Below are 20,166 nucleotides of genomic sequence, written 5' to 3' on the forward strand. Positions count from 1 at the left end.
TTTATGGCCATTTTCTAAAGTCATTCATATTTCCTTGAAAATGAGTTCTGTTGTTTTTTCTTCTTGAATATCAAATGGTATTGTCAAACCTTTGGAATGGACTAATCCCTAATGTTGTATGTTTTGATCCCACGAAAGTTTTTTAAAATGCAATAAAGTTAAAAGTTATCGATAGAAGACACACGACCAGAAGAAGCAAATCCTCAGGTGTTAAAGTTGAACTTTAAATTCCCTATTACATTAGGATCTTTTCTGATTGGTCCAATCCCATTGTGACACCACCGAGTAGATGTACATGATATGGTGATAGGTATGTGCGAATTAGTGGAGACAAAAGTACTATAGTGCAATTATATGGCTCTCCACATTCTAAAGTGACCACTTAATTGAGGTCTTGAATGTTTCTATTATTATTTTTATAGAATTAAATAAATTATTAGAATGATTAAAAGAAATATGCAAGTTGAAATTTCTAAATGAGTGAGAGAAAAATCTAGAAGAAAGTCGTTAATTGGGGTAGTGGCGAATAGTATTATATTCTAACATTTCTCCACAAATTATTTTTATGTTCACAATTGAAAGTTTCTGTTTCTTTATAAATTTTGGTAGAAATTATTAGTCATGGAAGACTCCAAATAGTGCTCAAAATAATAAAATTTTAGTACTAAAAAATATTATATTTTGATTATTTAGATCGAATTACTTATTAAAAGGACTTGTAAATTGCACATAATGATACTAGTCATTAGAAAATATCAAAACAAAGGAATCTCATGATTGAACTACTAGAATAACCTATAAATTCGATCCTTAACCTACATGATTCATTTTAGATATTTCATGACTCTTATGAACCTAATTCTTTGAAATTTCATCCATTAAAATAGAAGAATTATAAATATTCAAAGAAAGGAATATACTTTGAAAAAATGGAGAAGAGGGTCTCCCCACTCTTTGGAGGGCTCTGCTTCGATTACAGGAGTTTGCATGTAGGCACCAATAGTTGCCTATCGTACCATCCCAAGGAAATTACCTTCCCTCTTTTAGTTTGGAAGAAGGATAAGCTACCAAAACCTTGATGAAGTCAAGATCTATCTAAGCAAACGGACTAGCATTGAGGCCCTTGTTGTCGCGGGGGGGGGGGGGGGGGGGGCATCGGGCAAGGGATTGAACATGTAGGCAGCAATAGCAGCCGTGAGCTCACCAACACGGATGACTCTCAAATCTCCTCCCTTTCATTACTCATCCACCTTAGGGAAAATAGTGTCATTTGTGTATTAATCGGTTGCTCATACTTTCACATTACCTTACTTTAGGGAAATTGAATCCCCACTTCATCTTTGAAAGTAAGATGTCCTAACCAATTATACTATGCTATGGTTCATTTTCTATAGCACCTCAACAACCTGATCTGATCCCATGGAGCCAAACCCTTTGACATGGTTCAAACTAATTGACTCTGTCGAGTTTACTTATTTATTTTATTTTTATAAAAAGGAGTTACTATTGCCACACCAACTTTTGTTAAAGTCACACTACCTGTTCATGATTGTTGTGAGTGGAGTGGAAAATGTAACTGTGGGCGCATAAATCAGAGATTTTTTTAAAAGTAAAAATCAATGGTTGGACATCCGATTTTTGAAGGGTAATTTTGTCTACTTGAAAACCCGCGTTGGACTACCATTTTATAACTATTTTGATAATTTCTCAAGAAACTTTTTTTAATAGTTATAAAATAATATATTATTATTTTTAATAATTTTCCCTCATAAAACTGATGGATTTTCGGAATTGGACAAATCAACTCTGTGTCGGACGATTCAATCAGGTGACCAATTCAATGTAGAAACTCGCTCGAGTCGAGACGGATCTGCTCGAGTCATAAATTCATGTTTTTATTACAATGGAAATATAGAGAGGGGATTCAAAAATCTGAGCGTTTCGTTTGTCTTCTATCTAAAACTAACTCTCATTTCTCTCAATCACCTGTCCAAGTTTCTGAATCGTCGGCTCATTTCAAGATTCTTCGATCCAGATCTCCCATTGTTGAAGCATAATTTAGGGCTTCTTTGTAAATTAAACGGTTGCGTTTTAATCCATGGAGGCGATTGATGAGTTGGTTCAACTTTCAGAATCGATGTTGCAGGCGACATCTCTTCTTGCAGACGAAGACGTTGATGAGCCCTCTTCAAGGCGCGCCTCAACTTTTCTCAATGTTGTTGCTCTTGGCAATGTCGTAAGTTCATCTTCTTGGCCTGATTTTGTTCCAAATCTTGTTTAGATTGGTTTATATGCGATCCGATTTTGATTATTTGGTTGGATCCAGTATCGATTCATTCTCAATAACTTGTATTAATTAAGGCGTGATGTTGTGTACACGTGTTCTGATAATTAATTGGGCATTTGATGGGTAGAAAATTCTAAAACAATTGCATTCAAATTGAAAATTGCGGATTTTGTTGATTAGATTTATTGTGGCACCTGACCTTATCGATAATCAATTTTATTCAGAGTTTTAAAAGCATATGATTCTAACTTTAGCGCCAAAACCATATGAGTGTTGTGAATTTGGAGATACATGTTCAATAAGATAAAGAAGAAAATAAAGAATAGTCCAAAGAACAATGAGATTTACGTGGTTCGGCAACGATGCCTACGTCCACTGATAGGTCCAATTTTCTTCACTAAGAAGTCAAAAGAGAACAATACAAGAAATAACCACTCAAGGTTTTAATCCCAAACCCAAGCCCTAAAACCTTTCTCTCCCTTTCTCTCTCGAAGCCTAGAAGAAAATATTCTAAAACATCCCATACCATTACTATTTATAAGGTTCCAAAAGAGGAACTTATTCTAACCATTAGATTTAGATCCCATCCAACGGTTGGGATAAAAGACACTAATAAATAACAATCTCCCATTTGGCTTTTATCACAGCCACACTGAAGATCACATGGGATAATAACCTGTCACATGTGCTCACTACTCCACATTGGCCTAAATACTAGAATCACCTTGAAAAAAAATTGCACATGTTCCGCACAATGAATTTTGCACCACCTATGCCTGAAATGCAACTCCACCTTAAACCTGAATCAATCACCTGTTTGCTAATATCGCAAAGAATCATTGGCCTTTTAGAATCACTAGCTACACATACTATTGAATCATCCTCGTCTACTCCAACTCAATCACACGACCAATGCACATGTATAGTTGCCTCGAGCCGATTCCTTAGTCAACTCCAGATCGAATCGTAGAATCACCTCATAATCATTTGCAACTTGGAAACACAAATCCATCTTTGCCCCATCTACGAAAGAGACTCTCTATAGATGTCTACTATCTGTATACCCTATTTCCAACTACTTATCGAGGTCTTGGAAATGCCATGCATCATTGTATTTCCTACCAGGCCATACAACTCATCACACTCGACCCCCCTCTTTTTTCCTTTATCAATAAATTCTTCTTTATCGATCAAAAAAAAATAATGTAGTTTCCTAGTTTTCTATTATTTTCGTGTAAGGGCATTTATGTCCATTTACTCATTAGTTATTATAAATATCTGCCAAGTTCTCATTATGAGACTTGACTGTTCTTTTTCTACAATTCTTCTTGGTATTAAAGCCTTAGAAGATCCATTGATTGGGTTTTCTCCTTCGATTTTTGGGTTTCTTGGAGACTTGACTCTCCTTTCTCTCCCTCCATCAACTACTTTAGATCTTTGAGAACAAAACCCTAGGAGCAGCAGCTTTCGTTGGAGGATCTCTCGTTCGGGGGTTCTTTTTTATTTTAATTTTTTTGTCCCAATCGCATGTTGCGATAAGGATGGATCTGCACTATTAGATCCTTGCGATAAGGCTAATGATGGGTTTCCTTTTCTGAGTGTTCTCTGTTCCATATGATAGGCTGGGCTGTACTGTACTGTACTGCTGCTCCCTGCTTTGCTGGCTGTGATAAGAGAAGTGTTAGGCTACTGAAAGTGGCTGCAATAGGGGTTGTTCTGGGCTGCTTTGCTGGCTGTGATAGCTGTTGGTTCTATGTTGCTGGCTGGTTCTGTGCTACTATTATTTTTTTGGTCTGTATTGACTGTGATAAGGCTGTGATGCTGGTTGGTTTCTTTGCTGCTGTGATAACGTTGTGGTGCTGGATGTGTTGCGATATGACAATATTGCTGTGTTTTGCGATGGTGCTGATGTTTTAGCCCCTTAGATGTTTGCGGAGAACTCCCTTCAAGCCAAAGCTGTTTCTTTTTTTTGCTTTGGCTGCTTTTCTGCCTTTTTTTTCCTACTTCTTTCCGTATCTTAAGTGTATGTTGAGTTGATTCTACATTTTCTTTCTTCATCAATTTGTAGTATGCTTACACTTGATTCTTTTTTTTCTTCTGAATTCTCTTTTATCCACTTGTCACCTTTTGTTAGATATGACATCGAACAAAGAATTCAATACAATTCTTGGGCAAAATTCCTCAATCCAACGTATTACTAGTACCCTTTTGGATGGTTGCAAGTTTTAGTCTTGGTCTCGGTTTGTGAGACTTTCTTTTGGAAGTAAAGGCAAATCTGGATGGTTTTTAAGTACTCATCGTGGCAGAGGGGGCTGTAGTCGTGATCGTGGGACTATTTTTATTTACAGTCATTGTGGGAAGACAAGTCATGAGAATGTTCGATGTTTTCTGCTATATCCTCATTTGTTGAGCTTTACTGCCACTCATTTGTTGGGGTATTCTGCTCCTCATACTACCACTGTGAACTCCTCACTTGTTCCTCATTTAGCAAGGGGTATGAGAGGGATGGGCTTTACCTGTTTGGATCTTTGTATACTGCTGCTCCGGCCTCTGTGCTACCTTCCACTGGGAGTCATACTTTTTCTTCTTAGTCTTTAGATTGGTGACATGCCCGCTTAGGACATGTTAATTTTCAATACTTATGTTCTTTATTTCCTATTTTAAAAAAATTCTTGTAGTGCGTATCAGGTCCAGTGTTTTGTGTGTGAGCTTTCCAAACATACTCGTACTTCATATATCCCTCGCATGCATCGATTTAATATTATGTTTGATTTAGTTCATTCTGATGTATGTCATCGGTATTGTATTACATTTATAGATGGCTATTCTCGTTGTACTTGGGTCAATTTGATACGATCTCGGTCTGAAGTGCTTCTTATTTTTATTAATTTTCTTAAAATGATTCATACCTAATACAACATCACTGTTAAAGCACTTCGGTCTGATAAATGGGGGTGAATATATTTTTGATGGGATTCGCTCTCACCTTCACGAGCATGATATGCTTCATTAGTTGACCTATTCCTAGATTCTTGAGCAAAATGGGGTGTTGGAACGCAAGAACCGTCATCTTATGAACATTGTCCTCTACTTTTTTTGAGGCATGCATGTTCATAAGTTATATTGGAACATGGCGGTCCTCACTACAACTTTTCTTCTTAATCATGTTCTGAGTTGTACCTTAGGGGGATATGTGCCTCTTCATGTTCTTCATCCTGATAGCACTCTATTTTCGATTACACATAGAGTTTTTGGGTGCACTTGCTTTGTTTAGGACTACATTCCTTATCGCACAAAATTAGATGACAAAGCCGTTCAATGTATTTTCTTAGGCTACTCATCTATGTCAAAGGGATATCGGTATTATGATCCTATTTCTCAACGTGTCATACATTCTATGGATGTTATTTTTTTTGAAAATATTCCATACTTTCATGCTATATTTTCTTTGTAGGACTCTTCTTCTGCTCCTCCTATAATGTTGTCTGTTCTGAGTTTCTTTCCATCTTCACCAACGCTTAAGGTTTACTCTCATTGCCCTCGCCCCTCTCCAACCTTGCCAATCTCTTCCTTAGACTCAGGTATATTCTCTCCTACTATTGTTCCTATTCCCTTTATTTTTTATTCTCACTTACCTATTGTACTTCACAAAGGTAAGTGAGGGTGTGTTACTGATCATCCTATTGTCCAGTTTGTTTTCTATCAGGGACTTTCTCTTTCTTATCAAGGCTACCTTGCTGCCATTGCTTCTATTCGACTTCCCCAGTTTGTTTCAGAGACTATACAAGATCCCCAGTGGATTGGAGCCATGATTGTTAAGATGGATACTTTGCAGAAGAATCATACTTAGGAGCTTGTTCCCCTTCCCTTTGGGGAGTAGACTGTTGGTTGTAAATGAGTTTTCATTGTCAAGTATCTCGCGTATGATAGTTGATCGATACAAGGTTCGCCTAGTTGTTAAGGGATTTACGCGGACTCTAGGAAAGGATTTTAGTACTACATTTGATCTTGTAGTTAAGCTTTCTACTGTTTGTCTCCTTATTTCTCTAGTTGCATGTCACGTATGACCTCTTCACCAATTCGATATAAAGAATGTTTTTTTGAATGGTGATCTGACTGAAGTAATCTATATGGACCCTCCTCTTAGATTTCGTCTTCAGGGGGAGTATTCTGGGAAGGTTTGTCGCCTTCTCAAATCTCTGTATGACTTAATGCAGTCTCCATGAGTCTAGTTTTAGTGCTTTTTTGAGATCGTCTTATCTATGTAGTTTTTCAGAGGCCACTCAGATCATACTTGTTTTATTCGTTGTGGATTAGATGGTTGTTGCGTCATTGTTCTGGTTTATGTGGATGATATTATCCTGATTGGAGATAATGCCCAGTGGATTGACAAGATAAAGATGATATTGGGTCGTACTTTTGAGGTTAAGTACTTGGGTCCCTTTAAGTACTTCTTGAGGATAGAAGTGGATCGCTCTTGCTGTGGTATTTCACTATCTCAGCGTAAATACACATTGGATTTTCTTTAGGACACTGGTATGTTTGGTTGTCGTTTTGCTTCTTCTCTTATAAATCATGATCATCGTCTTCATGCTGAATCTGGTGATTTATTATCTGATCCTTCTTATCAGAAATTCGTCGGTCATCTGATTTATTTGATTAACATTAAACTAGATTTGATTTTTGCGGATAGTGTAGTCAGTCAGTTCATGCATGCTCTTTGCACTTCTCATCTTGACGCCGTTTATTGTATTCTTCGCTACTTGAAGTTACATCTTGATTTTGGTTTGTTCTATGCGTTCACTGCTCAACCTCATTTGTCTTGCTTTACTGATATTGATTATGTTGGTTCGATTATAGATAGAAAATCTACATCTGATTTTTGTATTTTTCATGATAGTAATCTAATCTCGTTGAAAAGTAAGAAACAAAGTGTGGTTTCTTGTTCTTCTACTGAAGCTGAGTATCGTGCTATGGCCCTTGGCACATTTGAGCTAATTCGACTTCGATCTTTGCTGACGGAGCTAGGATTTCCTGTCTCTAGTTCCTTCACAATTTTTTGTGACAATAAGTCTGCCATCATGCTTGTTTCTGATTATGTTATTCACGAAAAAACTAAACATATAAAGGTTGATATTCACTTTCTTAATGAGAAAGTTCAATCTGGTGCTCTTCAGACAATATTTGTATCTTCTTTAGATCAGTTTGTCGACATGCTTACGAAGTCTGTTGGTCCTTCTGTCGCTAACTCTCATCTTGTCAAGCTGGGCTTAGTTGATATATTTTCCTTAGCTTGAGGGGGAGTATTGAAAATAATGCATTTTTCTAGTTTTCTATTATTTTAATGTAAATGCATTTATGTCCATTCACTCATTATTTATTTTAAATATTTGCCAAGCTCTCATTATGAGACTTAACTGTTCTTCTTCTACAATTCTTCTAGTAGGACCATGTAGCCACGTGTGATTTATAACTCCAACTCCAATTGAAAACCTACAACCCATGGAGTTCAACTTGTCAAGTGATATTTGAATCTTCCGCATCTTTAGGACAAAAACCACACAACCCAAAGTACGTACCACTCCATTAAACATTTTGATTTTTACTGTACCAACTCCTGTAACATCACAAACAGATCCATCACACAAAGAAACAACATTTGTCTTCCTATCTTGGAACGTATCAAAATGATCTTTCTTAGAGCATAAGTGAACAGAACAACCTAAATCTAATATCCACTTATCATCATAAAAAGTATGCATTCTTTTGAAGATTGTTAAAATATCTCCATGCTTATCTCCATTTCCATTCTCCCCTACAACAGTCATACTACTAGAACTATCATTTTTTTTTCCACACGAGCCGAATAATCTCTTTTGATGTGACCATATTCCTTGTAGTAGTAATACTGTATGTTGCTCATTCCTTTACAATTTGGATCTACTTCTATTATTTTCAGATCCCTTATCCAAAGTTCATCCTCTTTGATTCCCTTCACGAACAATCAATCCTTGACCATTACTATTGTCTGAAAACCTAAATTTGTTCAATTCTAAGGTGGTTCTATTTCGGGAAGGGTGGTGGAAAGGGCTAATTAAGTGGTGATGAAGAAAAAAATATTATTAATTTTTATTTATTTCTAAGAATGGTGGATGTTTATTTGTACATGTTTGACAACTTTCTTAATAATGGTCGGTTGGTCTCTTTTAAACTATTTTAGTAATTCTAGAGTCTTAAGACAAGTCCCCTTCTCATTTCTTATTTAATGACATTATGGTGGAAGCTTTGGGTAAGATATGATTTATAATGTGACAAAATTGAATTATATTGAAGGATGCTGTCACGCCTCAAAAATTCAACATGAATCCCAATGATTTCAAGTTGAATCCAGGGGCATGATATCTAGCAAATTATAATGTGTGGATAAGGGGAATACAACTAGAGGGTTCTCCCCTCTTTTATAATATCAGAGTAAAACCTTACGCTTGCTAGGTGTTTCTTGATGGTGTGCCGTACCAATCGTTATACCTGACAATACGACTCCCTTTTCTGCGGCGCACCTCTTTCTTGACTCTTGCCTCATGCAATGTCATGATGCCACCTGGATCCTATGTTTCCCACATGCCTGATTTAAATGGTGTGCATGTGCGCCTCTCTTCCTTTTTGATCCCTGGATAAATTTTTGAGGTGTTGTCTCCTTCCAAGTGGAGGGCGTCATTGCCACGTGGCACGACAACATTTATCCCATCAACACATCATGATAATCAATATATTGACACAATTTTTAACACAGTATAACAACAAAATTTATAATTAACAAAAACAAATATTGAAATATCTGGTTTCTAGAGTATATACATCAACCAATTATCCTAGTGTCATTAGAATCTCTCTTAAATTAAAAATATATACATACAAAAGGTCAGACACATACTTTGTCAAAGTATATATAAGGACAAACCTCTCGAAAATATATTAAACCTCTGACATCACTAGTCTCCCAGTGTACTAGTGGCCAAACTCCTCTCCTGGAAGCTTGGACTAATCATCAATCTACCCCTTTTGAATTGAGAGCTCATAGAATCCCTTAACTACTAGTATATCTATACCCCCCCACCCCCTTTTTTTTTCACCCCCTTTTTTTTTCCTTCTTTTCTTCTTCCTTCCTCTCACTTTCTTTCTTTCTTCTTCTCTTCCTTCTTTTCTTCTTCCTTCATCTCTCTTTCTTTCTTTCTTTCTTCTCTTCCTTATTTCTTTCCTTTCTTCTCCTTTCCTTTCCTCTTTACTCTTTTTTTTCTTTCCATTTCTTTTCCTCTCTTTTGTTTATGATTCAAAACATGAGAATGGGACAATAAAAGACTTAGCCCTTATAAAAATACCTGGTGGGTGGTGGGACACATGAATCATGATCCACCCACCACCACATAAACTTTTTTTATTTTAAAAATAGCCCCCCATACTTATTAATTATACAAACCACCCTTTCCTTTCCATTTCTTTTTTCTTTTCTGTTTATGATCTCAAAAAATGAGAATGGCACAAAAAAATGACTCAGCCCTTATAAAAATACTTGGTGGGTGGTGGGACACATGAATCATGATCCACCCACCACCACATAAACTTTTTTATTTGAAAATAGCCCCCCACACTTATTAGTAATACAAACCACCCTTTATAACTAATTAAATATTAAACCAGTTTTCTTAAACTTATTTTATTCTAATACTTTTATTTAATTAAATAAATAATTAATAAAAATATTTATTTTTAATATATTTCTCTCCAATACAACCGTTGGATTAGACCAACTTATGAGGGATAACACTCTATCCAGCATCAGCAATAAGGGAAAGCTAATCTATTTGTGGGCAGGTTGGGAATGAACAATCTTCCTTTTATTCTTGTGAATTCAGGGAGTAAAGGTTGCCTATCGACTGATAGAAAAACAAAAGTTGGCATTGTGAATTTCAATATGAGAGTTCTCCCATATGTGAGCAATAGATGCTATGCCTTCTTGGCTGGTATCACGCTTTCTTTTTCTAATCTACCAGATATGAGCTTTCTTTCCGGAAATCAATTTCCTTGTTTATCGATCTGACTGGATGAGTTGAACCCAAGGACAGTCAGTCCATTGAAAAAATGAGAGTCGATGTGATTGAGCTCGAATAGAATTCTTATATTTCGTGTATGTTAAAATTTATTCCCAATTTTTTTCAATATTGATCAAAATACCCCTAGAACCCTAACTTCTAGTTTTTTATTCATTCGATTTCATATTTTAACGTACTTATAGCCTAAATTATATTTTTTCAACTATTCCGAGTCTGATGGGGAAGCCAAATTGACTAAAATCTCATCATATCAAATTTTAGATATTTAGATACATTAGAAAATGAAATTTATTCCTCGAGATTTGTAATGATTTTCGAGTCATTACATCAATAGTTTGAAATCAATATCTCAGATTCACTTCACAGTTTTGGAAGAGCTTACAATCAATTATGGACAATAAGAAAGAGAGTTCAAATTTTGGAAGATATGTTTCGAGCATGCATGTGGGATTTTGGGGGCAGATGGAAGACTCACCTACCACTAATTGAGTTTCCATACAACAATAGTTATCATTCTAACATATGTTGGCTCCATTTGAATTACATAATAGTATGCCATGTTGATAACTTATATGTTGGACAAAAATAGGGGATGTAGTTCTCATAGGACCAATCTTGGTTGAAGAGACTACAGAGAAGATCAAAATGATTAGAAAGAGACTAAAGGCAGATCAGAGCAGACAAAAGAGCTACCTTGATAAACAGAGAAGACCTTTGGAGTTTGGGGTAGGAGATATGGTATTTTTGAAGATCTATCCTAAGGGATATCTAGGTTTGGTATGAAGGGTAAGTTGAAGCCACGGTATGTGAAACCATTCAAGATTACAGAGATTGTTGGTCAAGTGGTCTATAGACTAGCCTTACTTTCTCAGTTAGCTCAATTTCATAATGTGTTTTACGTATCGATGCTGAGGAAATATGAACCGGATCCTTCACATGTCATCGATTGAAAATTCTTGCAGTTAGATGAAGATTTATCTTGTGAAGAAGGATAAATGTAGATCATTGGTAGATAGGAGAAAATGTTGAGATCACTCGTCATTCCCTTAGTAAAAGTGCTATGGAGGCATCACAATATTGAAGAATCAACCTAGGAAAATGAATCAAAGGTATAGACTGAACATCCAAAGTTATTCTTTGAATGGGGTATGTTCTTAATTTTTATTTAAGGGGGAAGGATGTAATGACGAAAAGTCATTGCAAATCTCGAGGAATACATTTTATTTTTCTTGTGTATCTAACTACCTAAACTTTGATGTGATGAGATTTTTAGTCAATTTATTTGATTTCGCCTTTTGATTTGGAATAGCTTAAACACAGTTTAGATTATGAGCAGGGGCGGATTTACAGTAGGGGCACTTGCCCCCACAAGAATTTTCAAAGTTTATGGATTAATGGGTAATTGCGATAGATATTAGCGGTGGATAAAAAAAATCTACCCCAATTGGCCCCACAAACTTTGTTTCCACTCATGGTTGCCCCCACAAATTTTCTTCTACTCTTGGTTTCCCCCACATGGGCAAAATCCTGGTTGCACCCCTAATTATGAGTACGTTAAATCTGAAATCGAATGAATACAAATTTAGAAGTTCGGGTTCTAAGGGTACTTTGGTCAATAGTGAAAAAATTCGGGAAGGAATTTCGACTTGCACAGAATGACTTGGTCTAATCCAATGGACGTATCAGAGAAAAAATATTTTTATTATTAATTTATTAAATAAAAGTATTAAAATGAAATAAATTTAAGAAAATTGGGTTAATATTTAATAAGCTATAGAGTAAGGGTGATTTGTATTATTAAGAAATGTGTGTATGTTGGGGGGGGGGTGATGTTAAAAAAAGTGTATGTGGTGGTGGGTGTACTACATGTCCCACTATGCACCAAGTATTCTTATAAGGGCTGATCCCTATTTTTGTCCCATTCTGATGTTTTGAGATCAGAAATAAAAGAGAGAAAGAAAAGGAAAGAAGAAAATATAAAAGAAGAAAGGAAGAAGAAGGAAGAAAAGAAAGAAAGAGAAAGAAAAGAAGGAAAAAAGAAGAAAGAAAGGAAAAAAAGAATAGAAATAGATATACCAGCAGTTGAGGAAGTCTATGAGTTTCGAATTCAGGAGGGGCAAATTGATGATGAGGCTTAGCTTTCAGTGTGGAGTTTGGCTACTATTATATTGGGTGACTAGTGACGGTTAGGTTTAATATATTTTTGAGGTTTGTCTTTGTATATGCTTTGGCACAATAGGTGCCTAACCATTTTTATGTATATATTTTCAGTTTAAGAGATCTTCTAGTGACACCAGGATATGTGGTTCATGTACATACTCTTAAAATCAGATATTTCAATGTATGTTTTTGTCTAATATACGTTTTGTTGTTATATTATGTTAAAAATTATTCAAATTATGTTTATATATTGATTATCATGATATGAGATAGATATCATGCCTCTGGATTCAACTTGGAATCATGTGGATTCGGGTTGAATTTTTGAGGTGTGACAAATGCTCTTCAGATGGGGACAATCTAAACTATTTGTCATCTTTAGTTTGCCTACGACACCCTGACTAGATTTTTGAGAGGGTTATTGCACTTTGTTTAACCTATATCTGATATTAGCATCAACTTCAGTAAGAGAATTTTTTTATAGCATGGAGGAGGTTAGGGATATTCATTCTTTTTGCACAAGTGCTACGTTGTGTGGTGGATTATCTCTCTAGTTTATACCTTGCCCTTCCATTAGGTACTTTGTCTAGATTTAAAGACATGTGGGGCCTAGTGGTATAGAGATTCAATTGAAAACTGGGGACTTATTGAGAGTGAAAATGTCGTGATTTCTGCATGGGCATTACTTTCTAAAGCTCGAATATTGAGGTTATGTGTTCTAAACATATCATCAACTAGGGGTGCACATGGTTTGGATTGGTTCGGATTTTGGCAAAATTGGAACCGAACCAAATATGATCAATTCTACAAATTTGGAATTGAACCAATCCAATTATCCTATAGAACCGAACCAATCCAAACCAACCTTGGTTCGGATTGGTTCAGATCGGTTATCGGTTCTCATAATTTCAAAATAGAAAAACTAGTATTTTTTCTTTTAAAAGAGGAACCCTTTGGATCAGATCATAAATAATGCCTATTTTTAAAATGAAAATGATTTTATGATTAAATTTTGATTGAAATTTGTATAAATTGAAAATTAGAGGAAGTTCAATGAGACTAAAAAAAAAGTAAAATTTTAAAATTGGTATTTTGGATGGATTAGTGAGAAAACTAATTCATAAATGGTAGATTAACGAATCCAAGTCGAGGTTAGTCTAGTATATTTCATCTAACAAACATGACATAAAAGTTCTCGTAAAAAAACAAGTAATCAAACTTTTTGAAAAAGTTTTTCTATAAATGGGTTGATCCATTTGAAAATTGAGAGAGAGATTTGTGTACATTTTTTTTTATGAGTTTTTGTTAGAAAAAAAATAGAGGAGATGAAGTTGAAGAAGAGAGAAATTGATAATAGAAGAACGAAACTAAGAAATGATTTTATTTTTAAATAAATAAACATATATATATATATGTTTATTTATAGATACTTCGGATTAGTTCGGTTCTCGGATTGGTTCGGTTCTATTATACCCCTAATCCAGAATCGAACCAAATCAATCGGATTTTTTTATATACAATCCGCACCCGAACCAAACCATGCTCAATCCGAATCAATCCAATCTAGAAGGCTTCGGATTGGTTTGGTTCTTGGATTTACCCAATCCAATGTGCACCCCTATCATCAACCAGATAATGCTTTGCCTAATTTCTGATCTTGGTGTCGCATGGAGCTATGAATGATACTCAAATGACAGGCAACAGTTTCAAGACAACTTTTTTTTTTTTTCTCAATTTTCGTTGTCTGGTATGTTCTGTGAAAGTTATGGTGTTGTGGATGTAATGGAATTCTTGATTTTCTTATTGTTTATGCACTAAAATGGCAGGGTGCTGGTAAATCGGCGGTGTTGAATAGTTTAATTGGACATCCTGTTTTGGTAAGTTGCATCCATCGAAAGGTTTTGGAATTTTTTTCCAGAAATTTCATTGTCGTTTGACAGAATGATTTTCTGTACTACGATTTTCGTTTGCATTTGTGTGTGTGCCGTTCAGCCAACGGGAGAAAATGGTGCAACTCGAGCTCCCATCAGCATTGATTTACAAAGAGAGAGTTCCCTGAACAGCAAATCAATTGTCTTGCAAATTGACAATAAATCTCAGCAGGTTTCTGCAAGTGAGTCTTCTTAACAAAGTGCCACTTGAGTGCTGCTGACATGTCTATATTAATTTTGATTTCATATCTTAGAGGGGCTTGAATAGCATGCTTAATAATTATTTCTGCATGTGATTGCAGTCATCTTTGTTCATGATTGAGCTTGTTAATTCCTTTATTTGATGACTGTGGTTGTCCTCACTTCTTTTTTGGGGTGTATGATAGGTGCTCTGCGGCATTCTCTCCAAGACAGGCTAAGTAAGGGTTCCTCCAGCAAGGGCCGCTCGGATGAAATATATTTGAAGCTACGAACTAGTACAGGTTGGTAATCGAATTACTATCGTATGTTATCAAAGAAAATGGAGATATTATGTTGGTACTCCTAGATATTGAGATGATATATCGATGCTTGTTGTCTTCAACTTATGAGACATAAGAGAACTTGACAATATCTCATCAAGATCAGTCTACCTTGTAAATGTTTGGAAAATACCAAATACAGAGCCTTTCTGTTTATGAAGTCTATGCCTTTTTCCAAATGCATAGGGGAAAATCTCTTCCTCCCTTTTCCGCTTTTTTCTATCTTCTTAATAAAATTGCAGTTACTTATAAAAAAGAAAATAATAAGTTGAGTACTCTTGTAGGTGGCTAATTTTTGACCTACTTTTATAATGCAATAATAATCTGCCATATGTGCTTTGGAAAATGAATGATTAGGGCATCTTGGAACTTGTGTTTGTTTTTTCTGTTCTTTGGGACTTCTTGTCTCCTCCTTTCTAATAAAATTTCAACTTACTAAAAAGACAAACAAGCAAACAATAACTACTGTTGTAATGGGAACGCCCAGGACCCACTCCATTTTGTGGAAAATACCATCTTCTTGTTGTTGTGCCATTTTACTATCCATTATGGTAATTATTTTATCAAATAATGACCTTGCAAAATGGTGATATTTAGGTGTTTTAGCTTTCAAAAAAGAAAATGGATATCAAACTTAAATAACAGCTTTTACTTATGTTTAAATTTCGAATTCAAAGTTCAAAATTCGTCTTACACTATGTAATGATAACATCGGAACATTTAAAGTTCGCCTTGTTTATTGGAAACATGTATGTTCTCTCAATAAAGGTAGTTTGGGTTTGAGAAACTTAAACATACTGCATATTGCCCTCTTGGAAAAGTGGCTTTGAAGATTTTTGAGTGGAAGCATCCATCCTGCGGAGGAGGATCCTTCTGAACAAATGTGGAAGTAGTATCTTTGAATGGAGAGTGGGGAGCTTAGATCTTAGTTGGAAGTGCCAAAAAGCAAGTCTATGTTTGAAGTTGGAGTGTCATCAAAATCTAGAAATTAAACTACTTTTTTATCAGAAGTGGGAGCAAGAATGAAATTCCGTAGGGGGTGTGACATGCTAGGTAGAAGCTTCTTGTAACTAGGGCTTAGATTATCATACGCAATACTTGCACTTTTGAAGGGAAGGATTCCGACGTTCAAGTTCTTTATTTAGCTATCTTGACTGTTTTGTTCACTTGGAGTAAACTTTTTAAGGAGTTCAAAGGGGTATTTTTTGTGGATTTCATTGTTAGATGGGAAAGCATTTGTAACTTGTCTATAGGGCAGCTCATGTTTGAGGTTGTTTTCGTTTGTTTCTTTGGGATGGACATCTCGATCTCCCCCCCCCCCCCCCCCCCCCCCCCCATTCTTTCTTGTTTTAATAAAATTATCTTCATCTATAAAAAAGAAGAAGAAATGACCTGTGCAGTTTGGTTTCACCTTTTTTTTTTATGCCTCATTGGTATTCATTGAATTTGCCTCCATTTCTTCTTCTTTTCCAAGGTTGGCGTACCCAGGTCTTTAGGGTCTAGAGGGAAATTTTTGTGGAGATTGATTCTGTTTGTAATATGTTGGGGTCTATGAAAAGAAAGAAACCAAATAATGTTTGAGGGGAAAGTTGAGCTCAATTAAAGATGCTATTATTGAAGTTAAAGACCTTATTTTCTATTGATCTGAGCTTCTTAAAGAGTTTTGGGTCTATTTTTCAAGGAGGTTGTTATTTTTGTTGTAATTATGTTATGTTGGAGGTAGTTTCATGGTTCAAAGTTCATTCTGTACCTGAATGTTCACCAAAACATTCTATTTTCGACATACCAAAACTAAACATTGGTATATGTTTTGAATTTTCTGATGTATTGCAATGCATCGGATTGTTTCAGAATGTTTTGGTATGTATTGGGAAACATATCAGTACATATGGAAAAGCATATGTCTTCCATTAGGCCATGTGTATAGATGCTTCAGAGATGCCCTGAACCCCTAAGGTCGTTCTGTATTTGGTGCACCTTCATTCCCACTCCTGCTCTTGATCCTACTCTCGGCTTCTAGGAAATAAGGATGGATTATAATGGCTCCATTTGCTGGAGAGTTTTGGTATTTCCTAGTGTGCTGGGTGCCTGTCACTGTTTTTCTATCCTTTCCTTTTTTCAATATCATTCGTGGTTGGTTTTCCGAACAAGGATGATTTTCTGGCTTCTTTACCTACAATGGTTTTATTGGCCTTACTTGAGGATTGTGAGCAGGTGTAGAGACAGCGTTCAGATATAGTTGGTTTGATGAGCTTTGTACTTATTTTATGCCAGTTTTTATTATGCCTTCATCCAGCTCTATTTGCTTTTGTCAAAATTTAGCCCATTTTTGTTTGTTTCTAATTGCTTTGGTACTGTTCAGTAGAAATTATTTCCCAAAGCATTCTTAACTTTGTCCTTTTTTGTCAACCATGTCATGCTTTGGTCCGTTACCCTTTTTACAGAGTCCAACTTTGAAGTGGCCCACCTCTTGGCATGACACGTAGCCTGCATGTACCTTTGTGTATATTTTATGCCTCCCTACTTTCCCATGAATATTTGGTATACCTCCTTAGAGGCACCACGTGTCATTAAAAGGAGAGGGTTCCAAAATTTTGAAGCGGGATGGGTGCTTCAAAGTTTTCCCCCTTTTTACAACTTTCACGAAGTTATGATTTTTCTATGATTATTTATGCTGATTGACCTTTAATTCTATATGTTTGTTTTTTATAATCAGCTGGAAGAACAATAGAAGGCCTCATTATGCTTGTGGATAAGTTGATATTTTAGGGGACATCCTTGACATTGAACTCTTGCCTAGAAGTAGTAGCCCCCTAGGTGTGCAACTTGGTCTGGTTCAAACTGAGAACCGAACCAAACCGAGAGCTTTGGATTGGTTTGGTTTCATTTATAATGCCCTTCGGTTCGGTTCCGGGTTAACAAAGTAGAGAGTCAACCAATTTGGTTCGGTTCTTGGTTCATGCCTTGTATAGAACCAAACCAAACCGAGAACCGAATCCTTATATTAATAAAATTATAAATAAATTTTATTAATCTATCAAATTGTACACATTTTTTTATGGATAAATTGAATTTTTTTTTTTTATGGATAGATTAATGACATTTTTTGGATGGATGGATTAATGACTTTCTTTTATTGATGGAACAACCATTGACTATTTTTTTTTTTTTTGAATGAATAAATTAATAATTTTTTATTATTGATGGATAGATTAATGACTCATATGAGATTTCATATTCATATTTATTTATTTTTATTAAAAATATGTTGATTCAATTAGGTTTTTCAGATATTGGCAACCCATAGAACCGAACTGAACCAAACCGACCTTAGCTCAGTTAAGGTTGGTTTGGTTCTATGGCAATTTGGTATGGTTCCAGTTCTCAGTTAATGGAACCGACCTAGGTCGATTCAGTTTCGATTTGACCTCAAACCGAACCAAGTTGCACCCCTAGTAGCCCCTATACATGGACATTGATACTAAAATTTGAATGTCTTTTCTTGTATTTGTAAGTGTGTGCAGTGTGTATTTGGATAAGCTACAGTGTTACTTGCATGGCGTACTGCGTGTTGGTTAATTTTACTCCCATTTTGAATGTAGTGGTTCATATGCATATGCTTTTCATCATTTGACCACTCCAATTTTGAATGATCACTTGCTTCATGTTTATATGATTTAATTGCAATAACATAATTTAGTAATCTTGCTAACATGCCATTTTCCACAGCCCCACCTTTGAAATTGGTAGATTTACCTGGATTGGATCAAAGGATTATGGATGATGCAACGGTGAGTTGCTGGTAGTTGTCTCTTCTTTCTTTTCCATATCAAAGGAACTTCATGGGTCAATTTTCATCACTCGTGATGGATGCTGCTTGATGTGTTCGTTGATCAACAATTTTTTCTCTGGCAATAATTTTTTTTTAAAATCATAATTATTCTGATTAAATTGAAAGTACTTCTAATCTTCCAAATGATGATGGTTTCAGATCAGTGACTATGCTGAACGCAATGATGCAATATTACTAGTTATAGTACCTGCTGCCCAGGCACCTGAAATTTCTTCTTTACGAGCCCTTAAATTGGCAAAGGAATTTGATTCAGATGGTGGGTTGTCAAATTGATTAAGCCATACTCTTAGAATATTCAAGAACACTCTTCTGGGAGCAATGTGTGTGTGTTTTGGTTTCTCCGTATCCTTGTTTCGTTCTCTTTTTTTTTTTTTAAATGAAAATGATGGCATTTATTTTGTTGATTGTAGGTACCAGAACCATTGGTGTCATTAGTAAAATAGATCAAGCAGCTACAGACCAGAAAACTCTTGCTGCTGTTCAGGCTCTATTATTAAATAAGGGACCACTGCATACTTCTGATATCCCTTGGGTTGCTTTGATTGGTCAATCTGTATCTATTGCTTCTGCGCAATCTGGATCAGTTGGCTCAGAGAACTCTTTGGAAACTGCTTGGCGTGCTGAGAGTGAAAGTCTGAAATCCATACTGACTGGAGCACCTCAAAGCAAGCTTGGGAGAGTGGCTTTGGTGGAAACCCTTGCTCGTCAGATCCGTAAGCGTATGAAAGTTAGGCTGCCAAACCTTCTTTCCGGGTACATATATTTTTTGAATTAATCCTCAACCCCATTTCTGATATATAAGATTATGTGCGCATGTATCTGTGTGTGTGTAAGAAAATAAATATTATTAGATTAGGGAATAGGATTCCCTATTTAAGGTCTTTACTATCTATCAGGAAGAAAAATACATGAAAGTTTTTTTCACTTGTACCACATACTATATAGTTCACTAATCATTCATGCTCCTTGGAGTAGCAAAAGTAGCATTGGTACCCTGAATCACCCTCTCGTGGAATTCATGAACCACATTCGTAGCATCCTTTAACTTATCCTAATGCTCTTTATGAGAAGCAAATATGTCTAGATATTTCCACGTTTACAGGCAAATATCTCCATTTCCACAAGGTCTAACATGCAATTTAATCGGTGCAAATCATTATTCATTTTGCTCAATGTTTGGTGAATAGTGAATTTTCATCAACTCAAATTAGGTATAAAAATGCAAGATATTGGTGGAAATAGTTCGATCAACAATAAAATTCATCCTAAATATTGTCATTGTGAATGAGTGCATAGACTTGAG

The 20,166-nt window shown here is 35.7% G+C and overlaps 1 protein-coding gene across 1 annotated transcript in view; it reads left to right on the forward strand.

Annotated features, from left to right (window-relative positions):
• The first annotated feature begins 1,906 nt into the window (after nucleotides 1–1,906).
• Nucleotides 1,907–20,166, forward strand: part of LOC147401820 (dynamin-2A-like) — a 41,977-nt gene continuing 23,717 nt past the window's right edge. Inside the window, exons 1-7 of the mRNA XM_086443236.1 lie at nucleotides 1,907–2,236; nucleotides 14,385–14,435; nucleotides 14,551–14,671; nucleotides 14,876–14,971; nucleotides 18,740–18,801; nucleotides 19,002–19,119; nucleotides 19,274–19,616. Of these exons, the coding sequence (XP_086299362.1) occupies nucleotides 2,099–2,236; nucleotides 14,385–14,435; nucleotides 14,551–14,671; nucleotides 14,876–14,971; nucleotides 18,740–18,801; nucleotides 19,002–19,119; nucleotides 19,274–19,616 (929 nt within the window). The 5' untranslated portion in view covers nucleotides 1,907–2,098. The remainder of the gene's footprint in view (nucleotides 2,237–14,384; nucleotides 14,436–14,550; nucleotides 14,672–14,875; nucleotides 14,972–18,739; nucleotides 18,802–19,001; nucleotides 19,120–19,273; nucleotides 19,617–20,166) is intronic.

This window comes from Akebia trifoliata, chromosome 5, assembly GCF_017979445.1.
Source record: "Akebia trifoliata isolate Shusen 1 chromosome 5, ASM1797944v1, whole genome shotgun sequence".
Classification (NCBI taxonomy): Eukaryota; Viridiplantae; Streptophyta; class Magnoliopsida; order Ranunculales; family Lardizabalaceae; genus Akebia; species Akebia trifoliata.